The following is a 21,108-nucleotide window of genomic DNA, read 5'->3' as shown; positions in this document are numbered from 1 at the left end:
ACAAAAACCAATTAGGTAATTAACATTTGCTGCTATTTCCCTTCTAGCAGATAAGAGCAGAACTTGGAAAAGTTACTTTTATGGATTATACCTCCCAGATTTCCCAACCAGTATGATTGATTTGGGGAGCTGCGTTCCAAAAAGAGTATTTTCCCCAAACCATAAATAAGCAGGATCCCCCTGAAGGAGATGCTTGTTTAGTTTGTTAAAACTGTTCCAGCAGGATGGCATCATGTTAACTCAGTCTCATTAAGGAAGGTGATGGAAGAAATAAGAGACAAAATGGCTGAGAATCACAGCTTGATGTAAACAGGCATAATATGAGACAGGTTCTAGCCTTGGAAGTGGGTGATCTGGGTTCACTGAAAACCTGCCACAGCTCAGCTTTTTGCTTTTCTACCAAGCAGTCACTATGGCGATAGGAAAATATTGTGATGTATAGGAATTATGGGACTATGACTCAGAAAGAACAAAAAGAGCAAAGTCTTCATTTCCATTGGGCAAATCACACACTTTGAAGCCAATGTGCTGTGCACCAGTATGTTTCAATGGCAACAGAAGGAGATACACAAAATTTGAGATGACAGATCTCCATATGAGGCTGACCTACCCTAATTTAGAATGTTATTTCACATAGTCCAGTATTACCTCCTCTGGCTAACTGTAGCTTTCTAAACTGAGAACAGGTAAATTGTCCATCAGGAAAAACACCTCCTAACCATCGGCACTTACTGGTATTCAGGAAATGTCAACCAATTAGCCCTTCCTATTTAAAAGCTGTTGCTTAAATTAGTGATTATCAAATGTTGGAGTGGGATCAGTGAGGGACGAGAGTTGCTCAAGGGGGCCGCAAGACTTGGTGGCCCTGAGCCTTCCTTATAAAATGTTAAAATACAGATATACATGAATGTGCAAATGAAAATATGCACACTAAATAAACAAAATAATTTTATTTCATATACTACTTTGAGTGGGATGTGTGTGCAATGTCCACATGTTCATGTAAAGGAGAGTGCCAAGGGTAAAAGGTTTGTGTACCACTGGATTAAACAAAAAATAGTCAACCAGCAGCCCCGATGTTGCTGTTTTTAATCCAAGGCATTCAAAGCAACTGGAATAAAAGGAACAGATAAAAACCATTCACACAATATCCACAAGAGCAGCAAAACACGCTAACATACAAGGTACCTTAAAAACTTCCAGAAAATATATAACAATATTACTATTAATCCAGTCTGAATAGATCCTTGCTTGCAGTTTGCTTGAGCTGTGTAAAACAAAGACAAAAGCAAGATGGAGGATCTTAAATGCCATACTCCTCAACGTGATCTACTTTCAAAAGTGGCTAATAAACAAGTAGTCTGATCCTATATAACTTAAATACACATGTATAAGTCAATGATTGGTTTTCAGGCCAGAATGATGGATTCTGATACGAACTGTGGATAGTTCAAAGGTAAAATAGAGGGACTTGTAACAAAGGATAATGCAAAGGAAAACAATGCTAAAGAACTTACAAAATTCTGGCAGGCAAAACTGTTAGTGCTCACCCTAAAGGCTGGATGGATGATGAGGGAACTACATATGGTAAATGGTGACTGTATGATGTAGGAAGGAAGGCAACCAGACACAATGGGGCTAAGAAATTGCAGACATATCAAAATAGGAACCATTCTTGTCTTGAGGTAGAGTGGTGAAAGACAAGAGCTTAGTCCATCTTGGGAGAACATAAAAGAAACACCAGCCTTCTCTACTCTCTTGGCACTCCTTCAAGGGGAAGAATCAAAGAGCCACCACCACTACCACTATTTTCTTGCCCAGTCATTAGAAAAGGCCACAAGCGACACTATGGCAGAGAGAACAGAGAGGGTTGCTAGTGCTACTCTTTTTAGGTTCTCCCAGGGTGTACAAAGCTCTCACTTTTCACCATTCTACTAAGAGAAGGGAATGGTTCACAATATATGCGTTCAGGTATAGTACTGTACTTACATTGATCCATGGATATGCCAATCCAGGTTGTTCGGGTTGATTTTTTGACTAAAACGTCTAGACTTGCACATGAATATATATAGTAGTATATACAGTAGTATAAACCAGATCACAGTTCCATGCAACAGTTTGTGTAGCTTCTCTGGCTGCAAACAAAAACTCCTTGGCTGCAAACAAGAGTTCAGTTCTATGCAATAGCTTCCCAGGCTGCAAACCAGGGATCATTTCCATAGAGCAAATTCCTAGCCTCTTAGCGCTGATAACTGATAGTAGCCAAAAGCAGAAGATGTTTGTGAGTGAGGTGAACAGCCACAAAGTGCATCTAGCCTAAGGGCCCTTTCACACTGCAGAATTATAGCACTATGATACTGCCATGGCTGTATCCTGTGGAATCCTAGGGCTTGTAGTTCACAGAGGCACTAGAACTCTCTGGCTGATAAATGTAAATACCCTTCGATAAATGACAAATCCCAAGATTCCATAAGGTCGGACTATGGCAGTTAAAGTGGAATCATAGCATTGTACTTTTGTAGTGTGAAATGGCCCTAAGAGACAGAGGTTTTATAAACCTGTTCTATCTGTACTCTCAGAAGCAAAACCTATATAGAGTTTCAGGTTTACTCCAAAGGGGAGGAAAGGATAGCTTGCTTCCTCCTCCCACAAACATTTCTCATTACTCCATTGAGTCCTTCAGCTTTAAGTCACATCACATTAATGTCCTCTGTTTCATCAATTAAATCTTTTGCTCCCCGAATATTAGGGAATTTTGCTCCTCCCCAATGCTTTTTTCTGGAAGAACTCCACATAACTTTTATGTATCAAAATAAATGCATTCAGGACTGCTGCCTTAGAGAAAGGTATATGTCAATGAACTGCATGTTATCATCACAACAGAAGATATTAGGGATCTTATCATAGTAGGCTGTTATACTAGTTTAAGAATGGTTTGGCATAATTTCTTATCACAATTTTCCCCACAATCACATTTGACAATCTATGGTTGCGTGATCTGTTTTCCACCACTTTCAGGGAGAAAGCAGAAGGATGAAACATCATAGCTGAAAACTTCCCACTTATGCCAACTGCAGTGTGAATGCACACTGCAATTGACTTGGGGAAGGTGTTGATGGCTACAATCACTGCAAGGGGGAGAGGAGGGGAGGAACAGAATCACATCCACTCACACCACATGACTGCTTGAGAGGTGAAACTACAGTGAAAAGGACCTATCATACAAAGGCAGTAATGAATAGCAGTGAGATTGAAAGCCTATTGACAGGTTTTGTCTGTTAGTGAAAAGATGCTTTACATTAATCAATGGAATGCAAGGCGGCAGCAGCAGGATGGACATGAGATTGTGCAATAAGTACAGGCTTAAGACATTTTTATCCTGTTAAAATTCCACTTTTCTAGCCATGTGTGATAAAGTCCTATAAGTGTAATGAAAATATCCTGAGAATGGTATGGTCTGGATGTTTGTGTAGCATTCCTCTGAGTGTATATCTCACTCATCTGCACTGTTTGGTACTCCTTTAATGCAATGATGGGTAACTTCCAGGACTTAGTGGGCTGAATTAGCTCCCCAGGAGACCACACCCTCATCACAACCCCCTGTAAAGTCAATTTACAGTCTAGTCCTTGTTAGAAACAGGCCTTGCTTGGGCCTAAAATGGGAAGCATTTGGCAGCTGTTTTGGACTGGGAGAAGGTCCTACTACTCTAAACACACCCTGTTCTTTTCTGATTTTGGAAGGCAAATAGGATCAAACCAATATTAAATAAATCTGGCCAGAATCACTTTCAGATAGAGCTGCTAATATTGGACCAAACCTAGATCAGAGATGGGAACCATTTGCAGGATGACAGTTCCCAGAATTCTTAAATATTGGCTATGCTGACTAGGGCTGCCAAAGCTTGCAATAACATCTGGGTGGGCACATGACTGCAACTCCTGGCCTAGATGTACAGTAGTTTCTTATGCTCCTAAATTACTTACAATAAATTCCTTTCTCCAACAGTAAAGGTATGAAACACACACACACACACACACAGAGGTTGTAATCTAATGAGGAATAACTTCACCTCCTTGCAATGTAACAGTGATTTTAGTTATTTTTTTAGTTATAGGGATGTGATTTTTACTAATGGTGGGAAAGCATCATGTGGTTCAAGTACTGTCTTATTCTGGGGGTTTGTGCCAATGCCATGTGCTCTGTGTTGGGTGTTGAGATGATGATGATGATGGTGATGTGGATCTGTGTTTTGTATCCACAAGCTACCACATGTGTGTATGTGTTATTAAGGAAGTCAACACAACAGCATGCTTACTTCTGAGAAACTGGGAAAATTAAGGGTTTTTTTTTAAAGAAAAATATTGCAACTATAAGTCAATAACTTTTGTCAGGGGAGGTGAGAGTTTGGAATTATTACTGCAAGTAGTACTGGTAACTACTTTGTAAAACTAACTTTCTGAGTGCTGAGATGATTTTATCCTTTTGTGAGGCTGTGTTCTCTGTACCTGGTTTCTTCCCTAGCATATGTATGCTTATATTCCTTTCTCCCCGGTAAGGCCTTTTCTTCAGAAAGTAATTGAGAGAACTATCTGAACTCCTCTCCCATGGGGCTTGGTGTCAGAAAGTACAACCCAGCCCTTTGGCATCAACAAGATTATAAACTATTCTCCAGCCTCAAAATGACCACCATCAGGACTGTTGCTCAGCAACAGTCTAGCACAAACTGGTAGCTTCATTAATCTTTTAAAATATTTTGCCTCACTAACTTGTAAATAATTGATGCTGATTTGGGGGCAGATGCATAACATCAAGTCCATTGGCATTTTGATGGGAAGCAAGACAATTATAACAAGGACAACAACCCCTCTATCAATTTATTCCAGTTGTTTGCATTGACTATTTTGCTTTGAGCCAGTGATTAAGTGTCAAAACAAGAAGAGGGATAATGTTGAGGTTACTTTTCCTTGTCAGAGTTCCATAGAGACAAGTTGCTTAGAACCATAGAATCAAAGACTCAGAAGGGGCCCCAGGGGCCATCTCATTCAGCCTCTGCCATGCAGGAATACACAATTTAAGCAATCCTGCAAGATATCCATCCAACCTCTGTTTAAAGATCTCCAAAGAAGGTGAGTCCTCCACCCTCCAAGGCTGTCTATTTCACACTCAAACAGCTCTTACAGTAAAGAAGTGGTCGCTAATGGAATCTCTTTTCTTGTAATTTGAACCAGTTGGTTTGTGTTCTCGTCTCTGAAGCAGCAGAAAACATGCTTGTGGCTATCATATTATTTTTCAGTCTTCTGTTCTCCAAGCTAAACATACCCAGCTCCCTAAGACATTCCTCAGGGGGCTAGGTTTCCAAATTCCTTCCTCCGAGTCATGTATAAAGATCTGGAACAACACAAGGCCCAGAACACAGTCCTGTGGCACCCCACTAAGAGCTAGTTTGCATATAAGTGTATTATGTGAATTGCTCTGGATTTTAACACATTCACATCAACATCCAATTTCTCTACATTTTCCTGTGCAAATTTGCATCTATTCACCCTTTCCGTGCTGAAAATGTGCAGCTATGCAAATCCATGCAAAGCAGACAGATAGCTCTATGTTTGATAATGCACATCCTCATGGATTAGTATCTGTACTATGTTAAAAACCATCAACTCCATTTCAGTGGAGTTTTTGGAGTTTTTTTGTCCCTTCCCCCTGAATTCCTCTGAATCGGCTGTGGCTGGATCAGTCTATTCGATTTGAATGAGGAGCATTTTAATTGTGTAGACAAGCCCTAAGACACTTATCTCTAAGAGGAACAACCACCATTGGTGAGTACTGTTAGGGTTAAGTCCATCAGCCAGTTACAAATCTACCTAACAATAACATTGTCCAGCATACATTTTACTATCTTGTCTATATGAATATCATGGGAGAACCTGTTAAATGCCTTTCTGAAATCAAGACTGATTACATCTACAGCACTTCCATGATCTTCTAAACTTGTAACTCGATTAAAAAAGAAAAAGAGATAAAATTAGTCTGGCATGAGTTGTTTTTGAAAAATCCACTACTGAACTTGTTTTTGAAAAAACCCTGCTGGCTCTTCGTACCCACAGCATGCCTTTCTAAGTATCCACAGTGATTCTTTAATTATATGTTCTAGAACCTTTCCAGATATTGATGCCCTGCTGATTGGCTGATAGTTGTTTCTTCCCTCAGTATTCTGTAGGAAAGCGCCATGGCAGTTAAAGTGGTGTCAAACTACATTATTTCTACACTGTTGATGCGCCTATAGAGAAAATGGAACAAAGTTGTTTATTGTTTACTTTGACTTGGACATCAAACAATAGATTCAAATTACAAGAAAAGAGATTATACCTAAACATTAGAGACATTTTCCTGATGACAAGAGCTGTTCAGCTATGCAATAGACTGCATTAGAACTAAGGACTCTCCTTGTTTGGATAGCCATATCTTAGGAATGCTTTAGCTATAGATTTCTATATAACAGAGGGTTGGTGTATATGTCCTCATGCTTCCTTCCAATTCTGTGATTCAGTTATCTTATCCCAGATGTTAAGTATCAGGATTAGGAGATGGAGGAGGCATATTGTTATCAATACACAAATGTATAATGGGTATGCATGTATTACAGAGCATCACACAGTACACTGCCTCATTGCAAAGTGGCCCTATCAGTCTACATTTACTGATAGGCCTAAATCTAATTGTCAGTTCCAGATAGACTAGGTCTGTTGAATTAATGGAACTTAAGTTGAATTATCAAGTTACCATTTATTCAGCAGATCTACTTTAGGAGGGTGATGTGAATAACATGGCTCCCCAGATGTTGATTAACTGCAGCTCCCAAGAGCCCCAGCTAGCATGGACAGAGACAAATTGCAGTCCAACATCTGGGGAGCTGCATGATTCCCATCTCTGATTCAGTGCCTAATAGTAAATTGAAAGGCAATGTGTATGTTTCTTCACCTTCCCCCATATAGCTTTAACCAAAAAAGAACACATATCCTCCTTGTTTTTAAATTAGGACATAACAAGCTATTCATTTTATGTATACCTTGCTCTTCTGAAAGAATGGAGAAGTAGTTATCATCCATTCCAAAGACAGTCTGTCATTGAAGCACATTAGAGGCTGAGATATGCTTTGCTTCATGAGGGTTGTGAAAGTGAAAACTGGAGAGGACTACTGTAACTTCAATGGTTGTGTAGAGGAGGGAATTTCAGCAGGAGTAGCTTGTTACATGTGCCTCATTCCCACTTACAGATAAATCGGTGTGCAATCTGAATCGATGGATTGATTCGATAGCGGAGCGTGGTTCCCACTACATTTGCCCCAATTGCATTTCCCTCCTCTAAAATAATCCACTTGTGGTTCACATTCATGCATGAATCAATTCAAAATGGACCCACTCCAGCCGGCCGAAGGGCAAATTTAAATCAATTTTGATCTGCATCTGGTTCACACTTGCATGGAATCGATTTATCAGAAAAGACGTGGGTTAATGGGTCTGGTGCATGGCCCCCCTCTCCGAATCGCTTCAAGTGGGAACCAGGGTCATTTGAACCCAGTTCAAACTGATTTACAATCCAGTTTAAAAGGTAGTGAGAATGAGGCCATGGTTGTGTGACAAGCAACATCTGCTGAAATCCCCACTTACTTTTACACAGTCATTAAAGGTACAGGAATCTCACCAGTTATCAATCTGGCAAACCCAAATGGGACTTCACACCATTCTTGAGGCCATTAATAGATAAGAAGATTCAACTAGAGCCAAAGAGTGCTGCAGAGGATGTGCCAATACTGTAAATATCTTAAGTGTCAGAACAGGACCATAAGATTGTGAAGCACATGAGTGCAATTAAAATTCAAAGACATAGCCATGTTTGTCTGGAAAATCAATAAGCAAAGAGATCTTATAGGTTTGTCCATGGACTTTTCACTCCACCACATGCATCTGAGGACGTAGGCTCACATCTACAAAAGATCATGCTACCAACTTTTCTCCTTCACTTCATCTCAAAAGTGATAAAAGATCTCTTTGTACAGTGAAATTAAGCAATTTTAGACTCTGAACTTAAAGGGGGACTTTTTATATGGTCATATGTTCACTTAGTTCATTTTCTGTGTTTGATTCTGTCTTACGGGAACAGGAGACTTCTTTAGATTATACTTCAAGCCATCCATCCTGAGTTTGGAGGCACTCCTATTTGTTTGTTTCATTTTTATGCCACCTTTCTCCCAAAAAAGGGACCCAAGGCGGCTCACAAGATCATTTTCCTATGTCCTGCCTGCAAACATAGAATGCCCAGTTTTTTTTTAATCTGTTTTTTAAAAAAAGCTGATTGTGTATTCATGCATGGCAGGGACTTGATGGCCATTGAGGTCTCTTCCATCACTATGGACCTTATCACACTAGACAAATCCCATTAAGAAACAGGATTAAAAATAGAAAAAAAACTGCACATGCAGGATGTTTTTAGACAATGGCGCATTACAGACTGCCCAAAACGGCCAAACTGCGAGGCTCCTCCGCGCCGCAAAAAAAGCCCCAAAATGGCACTTCTTGTTGTGGTGCGCTAATGATGCTGCAAGGTGCTAATGGTGCACTCGCAACGTCATTAGCGCCGTGCGACGTGCGGACGCTAGGGTGCCGCCATTTTGTACGTCTCCAGGACGTACTAGGGTTAGGGGAGTGCGTAAAACACGCCCTTTCCTAACCCTAGTACATCCTGGGGACGTACTTTATGCCCGTGCGGAATGGCCCAATGTTTCTTCCAAACAGCAATAATGCAAAAATAAAGTGAATGCAAAGTGGACAAAAACGACACCTTTTTACTTTCAGGAACTTCCCAAAAGTAAAAAGGTGTCATTTTTGTTGACTTTTGATTCACTTTATTTTTGTGTTATCGCTGTTTGGTGCAAAAACTTATGAAAAACATCTCGCATTTGTGGTTTTTTTTCTACTTTTAAAATCTTGTTTCTGAGCGGGATTCATTTTGTGTGATAAGGCTCTATGATTCTATGAAATAGTGGACAGGATCCAATGACTGGTCAACCCCCCTTCTATCTAAAGCAAAATCCTGTACTGATGAAACCATGCCACTGTGTAGAACATTCAGAAAAGTGGGTGTGAAATAGAAGAAATGCTTAGGGCCAGGGAATTCTGGTGCTGTAGTCTGAAAAAAAAAAAACTTTTCAGTTCAGGCTTCTCCTCTTTTCCTCTGAATGCTGATATTTACTAGAACCTTAATCTGGAAAGGGAGGCTTGTACTCATTTAGCAGTGATGCTTCACTTTAATTACACCCTGCAATGAATCATATTTCTACGAATGCCCCCAAACTATTTTAGTATGAGGATAATCTCACACTGCAAAATGCAAAATAGCCTGTCATCTCTCTCTCTCTCTCTCTTTCTCTTTCTCTCTCTCTCTCTGTGTGTGTGTGTGTGTGTGTGTGTGTGTGTGTGTGTGTGTGTGTCTCGATTCCAGGCAATTAGCAGGAGAATGTAATTGTCAGAAGAGCACTCATTTTCATTAATCTAAATTACTATATTCTTTGGGAATAAAGTGCATTATTCTGGTGCATAATGGGCTAGCTCATGACTTTTGAGCCACTGTGCTTTACTGTGACAAAAATGGCCACACCTAGATCACAATACTTAGGGCACAAAGGTACCAGTTAACAAGAGAATTTGTGCTCACAGGACTCTACTAACCAGCCGGAGTGTTTGCTCAGATAGCTTATCTCATCCTTTGCAATTATCGCTTGTTGTAGAAACAACATAGCAACTGATACTCAAAGAGACAATCCACTGTGTCTGAGTACAGTGCCTATGTGCAAAAATGATGCCTGAATTGCACACATTTTGTTTGTAAAAGAAGAAGGGAAAATAGCCAATGCTTTTGACATGGTCATTTACTGTACCAAAGGGGAAGTGAGAGATTTAGATAAAGTAAACCTTTGGAAAAGCTGGTTTTCCACACTTGCTGCCCTTTCTCTGTATTTCAACATTTGTAGCGGACTGCCCTACTTCTTAAAATATTTGAATGTCTCCTGAATAATGCATGAGGAAAGAGAGTTATGCATATTCATAATAAGCTATACTTGGCAAGAAAGTCCAGAGACAGCAGTGTTGAAAGCAAGCATTTAGAACCATGGGTGGTGAAAATGTTAGCTCATGATAGCACTCTGAGGAAAGTAGACTAGGTACACTTTAATGCATGCACACCCAGACAAATGGTAATATTTGAGCAGTCTGCTAAGGATCTGCTTACAACTGTGACTGTTATTAAAAATTTGCCCAGGCCATATGTTTTAGGAGATGGGAATAGAGAGAAAGAGAAAAAGACTAAAGAAAACCCATTGGGAATCATGATTTTCTAGAAAATCCCATTACAGGCTAATGCTGGCCACTTCGTTATTCAATCATTTCCAATTTTTGCGCCCTCATTTGCTAAGAAATGCAAAGCAGTAATTACTGAACATGTGCTCAATCTAGATTTTGGCATGTGCAGCTGGGCTGGTGGGAGGGGACTTCTCTGCTTCCCCTCCACCCCATGGCAGTCCTTCAACCCTGTCCCCTGAAGACAATGGAGGGGAAGACCCTGCTGAATGGGATGAGCAGCAGTGCAGTGGGATCCCTGGGATTTGGGTGAAGGGGCTTTCTGTTAGCAGAGGAGTTTTGTTTTTTAGTATGATTACAGAATCATAGAGTTGGAAGGGACCACAAGGGACACAGTCCAACCCCCATGTCACACAGGAATACAGCATCAAAGCACTCCTGACAGATGGCCATCCAGCCTATGTTTAAAAACCTCCAAAGGTGGAGACTGCACTACACTCCAAGGCAGCATGTTCCACTGTCAAAAAGCTCTTATTTACTGTCAGGAAGATCTTACTAATATTTAGGTGGAATCTCTTTTCCTTTGGTTTGAATCCATTATTCTGTGTCATGGCAGAAAGCAAGCTTGCTCCATCTTCAGTATGACACCCCTTCAAATATTTAAACATGGCTATCATATCACCTCTTAACCTTCCCTTCCACTTAAAAAGTGTTAAACTGTCTGCAGAAATGTAGTAGGGAAGTTGCCAGCATAACCTCTCTCAGAAGGGAGTTCCAGAGGCTGGAGCTGCTGCTGAGAAGGCCCTGTCCCACATTCCTACCATAGGCATCTGTGAGGGTGATGGGACATGGAGAAGGGCCTCCCCTTAAGATCTCAAAACACAAACAAGCTCTTATGAGATAATTATTGTTGTTGTTGTTGTTGTTGCTAACTGTCCTTAAGCCAACTCTGACAAACTTGTGGAAAATTCAGGTACTATTAGCTCTTTTACCTAGTTGTCTTTTTAGCTGTCCACAATGTCTGCGGAACTCTTCTCCAGCACCACATTCCCCAGCAACATTAGGAAAAACTTCCTGACAGTAACAGCTGTTTCACAGTGGAATATGCTGTCAAAGGGTGGTGGAGTCTCCTTCTTTGGAGGTTTTTAAACAGAAGCCGCCTGTTAGGGGTGCTTTGATTGTGTATTCTTGCATGGCAGGGGGTTGGACTTGATAGCCCTTGAGATCTCTTCTAGTATATGATTCTATGCTCTGAAATGAGTTGATTTTCCTTCCTTCCTTCCTTCCTTCCTTCCTTCCTTCCTTCCTTCCTTCCAGTGGAAAAATATGCACCTTCAGACAACTTGGACCTGAGCTATACAGCACATAATCAGATAATTTCTCTTGCAATCAAAACAGGCGGACCTTAGATCCACCCCTTAATTTATTTTTACTGTATGCATATCATGGAAACCAAGTAAAAATTTGAAAGTGAGGCAAGAATCCAAATAAATTTTACAGAGGATCAAAGCTGAGAAATAACGAATTGCAAGTAACACAGTCAATATAACTAGTTCCCCTCTTTGGTAAGTTACATTTTTAGGGTTACATTTTTGAAGGGCAAAGTTACATTTTTGAAGGTAAGGCAATGAGGAAGAGTGGAATTATTTCATTGCTATAGCAAGTGATTTTTAGTCCATTGGCAGCTGATGGATTCCAAGTCAAGGGGGTGTAGAATCTGCTTTGAGTTTTAGTCCAAACTTTTAAAGGCTGTATCCAAGATATTGGAACCATTTTGGGCATAGGGTTCAGCAACTTGGAAGCTCTGTTAAAGTCTGGACTGACATGGAAGCTGTTGTCCTGGGAATAATCCCTCTTGAATTCAATGGGGCTTACTGTTGAGTTGACATAAATGGAGACACTGTTGATGGATTGTAGTCAGTTCTCCCATGAGTGCATGGAAAATCCAACCACACTCTTCACAGTGTTTTTCAATTATTATGTTTGATGTGAAGTAAGTGGTTGCTGACCTTTAGACTGATTTACAGGAGATATTTTTTGTACTGAATGTTGCATTTTGTTTTGTTTTTCCTAACCACTGCTGGTTTACCAGCCAGTTGCAAAGAGATACCCAGAGACATACACTTACCACAAAAGGCCACACAGGAGAGGAATTTAGGAAGGAAGGAAGAAAGAAAGAAAGAAAGAAAGAAAGAGGGAAAAGAAAAGAAAAAGTGCAAGAATGTAGAATTTATGATATAATTCACCTCTCATAGTTCCAAGAGTACAAACTGATTTATACCCATGATGAATACAGCCAAGGGCTATAAATGCATCAAAATACTTCATTCGTTTTTTATTAGAGCTATTGTTATGCTCTCTAGACTTGGCCTGTATCCTCTGACCAATGAGTTTCAAGAAATCTCAGCTAGTTTATAGACTTGAGTCAACAGAATGCAGGACACTTTTACACAGGGATTTTAAGGAATTCTTTGCCAGTAAGTGGCTCTACTGGATGGTGGGTGGTCCAACTTCTGGGATAATTCCACATTTAGGCAATAAGGCACACGTGTGAACTCAGAGCAGGGAAAGGAGAGGTACAAACCGAAGTGCTGTCCCAGGGGTTGTTCTCACTAGGTGAAACCCCGCGTTCTGAATCGAATCCAAGGAGTGGCGTTCCTATTAGGATCCGATTTAAACCTAGAACGGTTCTAGAGCAACCCGCAATCGTCTCCACTACAAATTGAATTTTAGAGCGGAATAAAATTTTGATTCGAGTTTTCCTCATTTAACGCGTGTTAAAAAAACACTAGGGTCTGACCTACGTTTTTCCATTGATTCGATTTAGGAACCGGAGCATTTAAATAGGAACGACAGCCTTTGAAATTGCGTTAGATGAATGGGAGGAGTGGAGTGCGATGGGGCTGTCCTTGGGGGAGTTGCCCTTTCTGTCCCCATCCGTCTGGCCGTCGCCATTTTTGCTTCCCTCACCCCTTTGTCCACTGTGGTCTTTCAATAAGAGATAAGGATTATTTTTATTTTTTATTTTAATGGTTTACAGGCGCTTAATCTCTTCAGCGCTTTAAGCGCCTGAAGTCCCGGCTGCTCAAGCGCCTGCATCTGCCAAAGGAGTACAAGGCTTCCCCCGGTGGACTGCAACCTCCCCTCTGTGTGGGGAGAGCCCATTTCTAACGGAGGAGAGGCAGGAAGGGAAGGCTCCTCTCAAAGAGGCATTCCCTGCCCGCTTGGGCACTGATCTCGCCCAGGCAGGGAAGGGAAGGCTCCTCGCGAGGAGGCATCTGATCTCGCCCAGGCAGGGAAGGGAAGCCTCCTCGCGAGGAGGCATCTGATCTCACCCAGGCAGGGAAGGGAAAGCTCCTCGCGAGGAGGCATCTGATCTCGCCCAGGCAAGGAAGGGCTCTGATCAATTGGGGGGGGGGGGGGGGATAGAGCCTTTCTCCCTCCATTTCTCAAATGGAATCTGCCTTCTCCTCCAACCCTGGAAAGAGAATCTTTGGGAAGAGTGCTCCCTCCCTGCTTTTCCAGCAGCCTCCTTCATTGATCTCTGTGCTCTCTGAAGGGATTCTCCCTGGCTGTCTTGGGAGACAGGATGCTGCCCTCCAAAACCTATCCCATAGTTCCTCTGGAAAGAGCTTCGCTTTGCCAGAAGCCTCTCCCATTGATCTCTGTGCTCTCTGAAGGGATTCTCCCTGGCTGTCTTGGGAGACAGGATGCTGCCCTCCAAAACCTATCCCATAGTTCCTCTGGAAAGAGCTTCGCTTTTTGCCAGAAGCCTCTCCCATTGATCTCTGTGCTCTCTGAAGGGATTCTCCCTGGCTGTCAATGAAATGGAAACGATGCCAAAAGATAAATCGCTTCCAAATATTCCGGATTAACATTACGTCATTCTGACGTACTATTGATTGACAGCTCCAAATAAGGTATGGAGGAGAAGAATCGCTTTATTTAAACACCGATTTCATGCCAAGTAGGAACGCTTGCAGGTAAAAACTTCGATTTAAATAACCAGATGGGAACGATGAACAAAGCGATTCAGATAGCGGGATAAGAACAGTGTTATTTTGAATCGATTTTATTAAAAACGTTGTATTTTAAATCGTTTCAAATCTTAAGTGGGAACAACCCCCCAGTAGTCTCTCGCACACCACATCCGCTTTCATATTATGCATGTTCAGTGACACTTCTAAAGGCCTGGGCTGGCCTAAGAGATTTTTCCACCTGACACAGAGCAGCAAATGGCAATGCCATGATGCATAGTATTAAAAGAAAAAAGAAGTTATTTTGACATAGAATGCAAGAAAATTCCACAAGACCCCCTTGGGCAGAGAAGCAGATGGCACACACCCCTCCAAGACAGGAAGCATAGTACTCCAAAGATCTTCAAATTATTTTGGGTATGTGGAGTACAAATTTCCACAAGAAGCTTTCCTCATTCCTGTTAATAAAAATACAACAGTAAGAAGTTAAAGAGCTAGCCATTAACTGAAGTTGATGACACCCATGTTGTTAACCTGATTGTTTATTTTAATTTTTTTGTTTTGTTTTAACTCTAATTGTGAGTTGCTTTGGATTGAATGTTGGGAGGGAGAAATAAAAATTGAATAAATGAAACTTATTTTTGGAACTGAAAAGATATGCACTCTGCACAGAGCTCTTAGAATCATAGAATTGGAAGAGACCACAAGGGCCATACAATCCAACCCACTGCCAGGCAAGTGTCCTGGTCTGCCTCGTAGTGACACTGTATGAGAATATTAATGTACGCTTTGGATGTGGAAAACTATGTGTGAAAACACCTGCTGAATAGTTAACCGAAAAATCTTAAGGCCTGAATCTTTAGGTGATGACTAGAATAAATTAACTAAGATAGAGGTGAGCTACGTTTCAGTTCTGTGAACTGAAAAAGTGGGGAATATGAAGGGAAACCTAAAAACAGCTTCACGTGTTCTAATACAAAAATGCTTGCATCTTTGTTATTTGTGTATCCTGATGCCAGGGAGATTCTTCCAGAAGAACAAGCCAACACTGTGACAGTTACATAACATATTGGGCCCTTGGTCTCTTCTGGGTTTTGGTTACAGAAACCCCTGAAGATACCTAAATCTGTGGATGCTCAATTCCCATCATATATATAGTGGGGTAATAAAATGGTGTCCCTTATATACAGTGGCAAAATCAAGGATTGTGTGTGTGTGTGTGTGTGTGTGTGTGTGTAAGCCATTGACAGTTGAATCCATGGATGCAGAATCCATGGATATGGAGGGCTGACTGTATTTTGGGAGTGCCAACACATCTGATAGTCCTGATGAGGAATCTTTACTCAGTACAGGAAGCCACTGTCTGGACAGAACATGGAAACAGAATGTTTCCAATTGGCAAAGGGGTCAGACAAGGCTGCATCCTCTCACTGCATCTGTTCAATTTGTATGCAGAACATATGATACAAAAAGCAGGATTGGACACAGAAGAAGGAGGAGTGAAAATAGGAGGAAGGAATATCAACAATCTAAGATATGCAGACAACACCATACTACTAGCTGAAAACATCACAGACTTGGAACAACAACTAAGGAAGATCAAGGAGACAAGTGCAAAGGCAGGCTTATTGTTGAACATAAAGAAAACAAAAATAATGACCACAGAAAATTTACATGGATTCAACCTATACAATGAGGAAACAGAAATAGTAAAAGATTTTTAATACCTGGGATCAAATATTGATCAGAGTGGGGACTGCAGTCAAGAAATCATAAGAAGACTAAAAATGGGGAGGGCAGGTATGAGAGAACTAGAAAATATCCTAAAATGTAAAGACATACAACTAAGCATGAAAGTTAGAGTCATACAAGCCATTGTATTCCCTATTACCATTTAAGGATGTGAGAGCTGGACAGTTAAGAGAACGGATAGGAAGAGAATTAATTCATTTGAGATGTGGTGCTGGAGAAGAGTGCTGAGGTTACCATGCTCAGCCAAGAAATCAAACAAATGGGTCCTAGAGCAGATCAAACCAGAAATATCTCTGGAAGCCAAGATGATCAGATTAAGGCTGTCATACTTTGGCCACATCATGGGAAGGCATGATTGACTGGAAAAACAATAATGCTAGGAAAGGTAGAGGGAAGCAGAAAGAGAAGAAGGCCACATGCTAGATGGATGGACTCTATTAAGGAGGTCGTGGGTATGAATTTGCAGGACCTGAGCAGAGCAGCGGGACATAGGGAGTCTTGGAGATGTCTCATTTACAAGGTCACCATGAGTCAAGATCAACTTGAGGGTGGACAACAACAACAACAACAGAAACTAAGAAGTTGGTGAGTGGTTATGTAGTAAAGAATGGTTATTTTACAAGAGGCTCAGTGACTGATGCCTAGACGTTTTGAGTTCTATTGAATTTGTTAATTTGATGAAATTTTCCGAGCACATGTGCTTTGCAGTAGTGACTTGGCAACTTTGACAAACTATGGCCGTATGTGCCGTTTGGTGGATGAAGCTTCCCTCCAGTGGAAAAATAGGCACTGGCAGGCCGCCCTTTTTGGGCGTTCTGTACTGCACCTATATTACAGTGTTTGTGCTCAAGGCTCTTATTCGATTCTAGATTCTAGTCTAGTCTGTCAGACAGAAATACCTTTCCCCCCCTAAATAAAGTTGGATCTTTGATTCAATAGACCTGGTCTTCTAATTTCTCCCAGAGTTACAAGGGAAAGAAAGCCTCCTTCATTACCCAGTTTCCAGAATCCCACCACCACCAGCTAGCACAGCCACTGGAGAGATTTTGTAAGATTTATAACCATATTGCACAGGTCCTGGGGAACACGATCAGAGCAGAACAAAAGGGAGCGGGAAGGGAAGGGAATGGGGAAAAAATGCATATTACCGCACGGGGGAACACCGCCAATGCCACTGGACGTCCCAGATCCGTTCCCCATCCGTCCCATAGCAGCTGATTTTCAAGAACTAGTTTTTGAAAATCAGCTCCTGTGAGATGGATGGGGAACAGATCGGGAACTTCTAGCGGCATTGGCAGTGTTCCCCCATGCGGTAATATGTGTCCCTTCCCCATTCCCTTCCCCTCCCGCTCCCTTCTGATCTGCTCCAGTCGCATTCCCCAGGGCCTCTGAGATAAGCTTAATACCGGTAGTTCAAAAGGTATTTATTTCAATCTCAAGATAGAAATGGCAAAGAAAAAGGAGCAGACAACACAGGAAACATTCAACACACATGATGTCATGCTCTTTAAGTCAGACCTCAGTCAACCACTTCACTTTATATATAGCTGGGCACCAGATCAGCCTGTCATATCTTTGGTTCTTATAGCATTTAAAAAGATTATCACATGGAAGAGGCAAGCGTCTTCCTCCCATCAATAAATTGTCATTAAATTGTGTTAATTGCATGATTGGGGGGAAGATTATCACCCCCGTGCACGCTTATCCTGTTCTTGTCCTGTCTGTAAACAGTAATGGACCCATCATTTGGTATTAACATTAATACCAAATGACAGGTCCATTACTGTTTACAGACGGGACAAGAACAGGATAAGCGTGCACGGGGGTGTTATAATCTTCCCCCCAATCACATAATTAACACAATTTAATGATGATTTAATGGCAGGAAAAGGACGCTTGCCTCCCATGTGATAAAGTCCTCAGAAGTTACATGCAAATATATATATAGAACCTGAAAAAGTTATATTCTTGGACTGAAGATTACCAGGATTCTCCAGACAGCACAGCCATGGTGGTGGGAGAAATTCTGGGAGTTTTTAGTTGCAAAGAAGTAACTTTTCCAAACTGCAAAAATCTAGCAGGAAATAGATGGGAAAAAGTGGCCCTCTGATCTACTGAAAACAACTATGGCCTAAGACCTGCTCTGGGAGCTACTTTGGTTATAGGGTGGGATATAAATACTGTACAAACAAACAAGAGATGGCAGCCAAGGTGGGAAACTAGGATCAAAACTCTAGCTGAGGCTTGAATGTATGAGCACGTTAGCTACCTTTTGGTAGTTGCAATGGCATCACTAGGGTCGGCATCATTCAGTAAAGTAAATCATGATGTCACACACACACCCCATTGACCTCCTCTCATACCACACCATACAGAATCCTTATTAAGCTTTTTGTACTAATGCTACTCATATAATTCCCATATATCACTGAATGTAATGGTAATAATTGTGACATAAGCAACTAGCAAAACTAAAATTACAACTTTAAAATACAATATTATATGCACAGCCTAAATGCATTTACATGTACATCACTTCATGTGGTTAAAATGAACATTAGGTATATATATATATTTGAATAATTTTAAATTTATTTAAAAAACAAAATTAACAAAAAATAAACCTGAGGCCTCTTCTTTTTCCTCCTGCTGAGCTTCACCCCATCTCTTCAGCATTTTAAAGGGATGCAGGTGAACACCATTTCCCATTTCTTCCAAAGGGAAGATGTTTGGGGATCCGTGGTGTTACCCCCCCCCCCCTTTAAGGTGTCACCTGGTGCGGTCTGCACACACACGCACACACCCTGGTGACATCCCTGGGTAGCTGTTCTCTTCCTAGAGAACTAAAGGAATAATTATATTTGTAGCATGGCTAATTATTTTATTTGTAGCATGCCTTTCTGTTAAGAATGGGATTGAAGGCAGCTCAAGGAATATGAATCTACCTCACAAGGTTATTGGGGGGATGACTGAGGGAAGAACATTTCACCTTGTTCTTAACCCTATGGAGATGGGATATTACTTAGTCTAAATCAGGAACACTAGATAGTTACTCACTTTTTCCATAGTATGGGGGAGGGGATAAGGTCAAGGCATGTATATATGAAGCTAACTGCCAATGTATCCACACACCATCTTAAATCTGCTTTCTGTTTCTGTATATAGAATGAGTAGTCACCCTTTACCTTTCAACACAGGAATTTAAAGGGAAAGACAATGAAGGTATTTAATTTGCACAGATTAGTCACAGCATGAAACCTAGCCTTTATGGCAGTTCAACAAGACCAAGACTCTAGATTAGGTTCTTTTAAATTGCAGCTGCAAAAAATACACACAAACATACTTTATTTCTCTGCACATTAATACTCAAAACAAAAATAAGATATACTTTAAAAATAATAATAAGTGACTCCATCCAAAGCCTTGTTTTGGTCGGAGGTACATCTGTTTGCAACCTTGCAAGTGGCTGAAGCAAACCCTGCTTATTATGCAGAATTAATCCATTAATGGCATTACAGCTTGGCTTGGAATTAAAACCCTTTTTTCCTACAGCCACCTGTCCATGCTTTTCTAATTATCTTGAAGGAACAGAAAAGCTGTTTCTTGTCTTCAGTTCAAGCTTTAAAAAGAGCTCCTTCTTCTTGTGAAATAATAATAGTTAAGAGCTATAGCTTTATGGCCTCAACATAATGGGGAAGATTAAGTAATGGTACTAAATACTCAGCTCCCTTTCTGTCTTTCTCTTCCTCCCTTCCACAGCCAGTTTTCCTGATGTGATGTTTTGCAGTAAGGGGGTGGATTTTAAAGCAATTCCCTTGGATGCATGGATATGAATACATTACAAAAAATGTTTTCATCTGCTCATCTGTATCAAGGAAGAACCTATGAGCTGATTCCGGATTCCTAAACTATTCAACTTTATGCAGCTCCCTTGAGCAAGTTGCATAGATAATCCTTTCTGACAAGACATGTTCATCTGGCTTTTCATGGGTGGGGGAAACTGAACTTCCAAAATGCACTCCTGGAATGCATAATTATTTATTTGGAATTAGCCCTCTCTCTCGCTGATCCAGTCTGCATTCACAAGCAAGAAACAAACAGATAATGAACTTCCAGTATAACATCTTCATCCCATGAGGTCAGGTCCAAGCAGCCTTAACAAATATCCCATGAGGTCATGATCCAAGCAGCCTTAACAAACATCCAACAGAGCATGAACAGAAGAATTCAGACTTTTCAATCTACCCATGAACAGAGTTTAAGGAAGTTAGTTTTTTGGACTATGACTCCTAGCTTCTAGAATCTGCCACCCCCTCCCCAACAAAGGAAAATATTACTTTGGATGACAATTCCCAGTTGGCCAGGAGTTGTAGCCCCAAATAAGTATTTTTCAAAGCTCTGCCCATGAAGAAATGGAATTCAGCAAAATTAAGAGACAGAAAGAAAGGAGAGACCTGCACAGACTTCAGAAGGTCCAACATGATCCGTCTGGACTGGTTCTTCAGGAATGGATTTCATATTCGTTCCCAACACTTCAGAGGCTGAAGGTGGGGGATGCCCAGGATTCACAGAAGTTTGCATGAGAGACATCTGGTTCCCTTTCCTTCGTTATATTTATGTAAAGGCTATAGTGATAGCAAGCAGAAAACGCACAGGCTCTAAATGAACTGAGCCTCCTTTAAGCCAAAGTATTAAGGTGATGTCGTAAGAAGCAGCTTAGGATGCCAAGGTCAACGGGAAAGGGAGAGTATTCATACTCACACCAGGCCCTGCAATAAACCAGTCTGAAGGTTGGGAAGGACATTTTATTGGCTGTCTTACTTATGTTATATGTTTTAAAGTGACATGGCACTAACTGGAAAAATGCATGTTTTTACTTTTTCAGCACAACCAAGAATATATCTGGTTTAGAGTGGCTTCCTAGCCAACATGGAGAGGGTGAAGCAATAACAATTGTAATTCTCTCATTTAAAGAAGACTGCAAAATGCTCTTCCACATTACACCATGTTCTTTCAGCAGTAG

General features: G+C 41.0%; 1 protein-coding gene across 3 annotated transcripts in view; it reads right to left on the bottom strand.

The window, feature by feature from the left end:
• Positions 1 to 21,108, bottom strand: part of EML1 (EMAP like 1) — a 186,478-nt gene that overhangs the window by 121,197 nt on the left and 44,173 nt on the right. The window contains exon 1 of one of the 3 annotated variants that reach the window (XM_089522517.1): positions 20,540 to 20,719. The exons of 1 other annotated variant lie outside the window; for it this stretch is intronic. In XM_089522517.1, the coding sequence (XP_089378643.1) occupies positions 20,540 to 20,675 (136 nt within the window). In that variant the 5' untranslated portion in view covers positions 20,676 to 20,719. Of the gene's footprint in view, positions 1 to 20,539; positions 20,720 to 21,108 lie in introns of those variants that run through there. One more of the 3 variants, XM_089522518.1, reaches the window with a different exon arrangement.

The sequence above is a fragment of the Sceloporus occidentalis genome, unplaced genomic scaffold, assembly GCF_023333645.1.
Source record: "Sceloporus occidentalis isolate IW3139 unplaced genomic scaffold, rSceOcc1.0.p SCAF_4, whole genome shotgun sequence".
NCBI lineage: Eukaryota > Metazoa > Chordata > Lepidosauria > Squamata > Phrynosomatidae > Sceloporus > Sceloporus occidentalis.
Note: the sequence above shows the minus strand (reverse complement) of the source record. Positions and strands in the feature narration are given on the sequence as shown.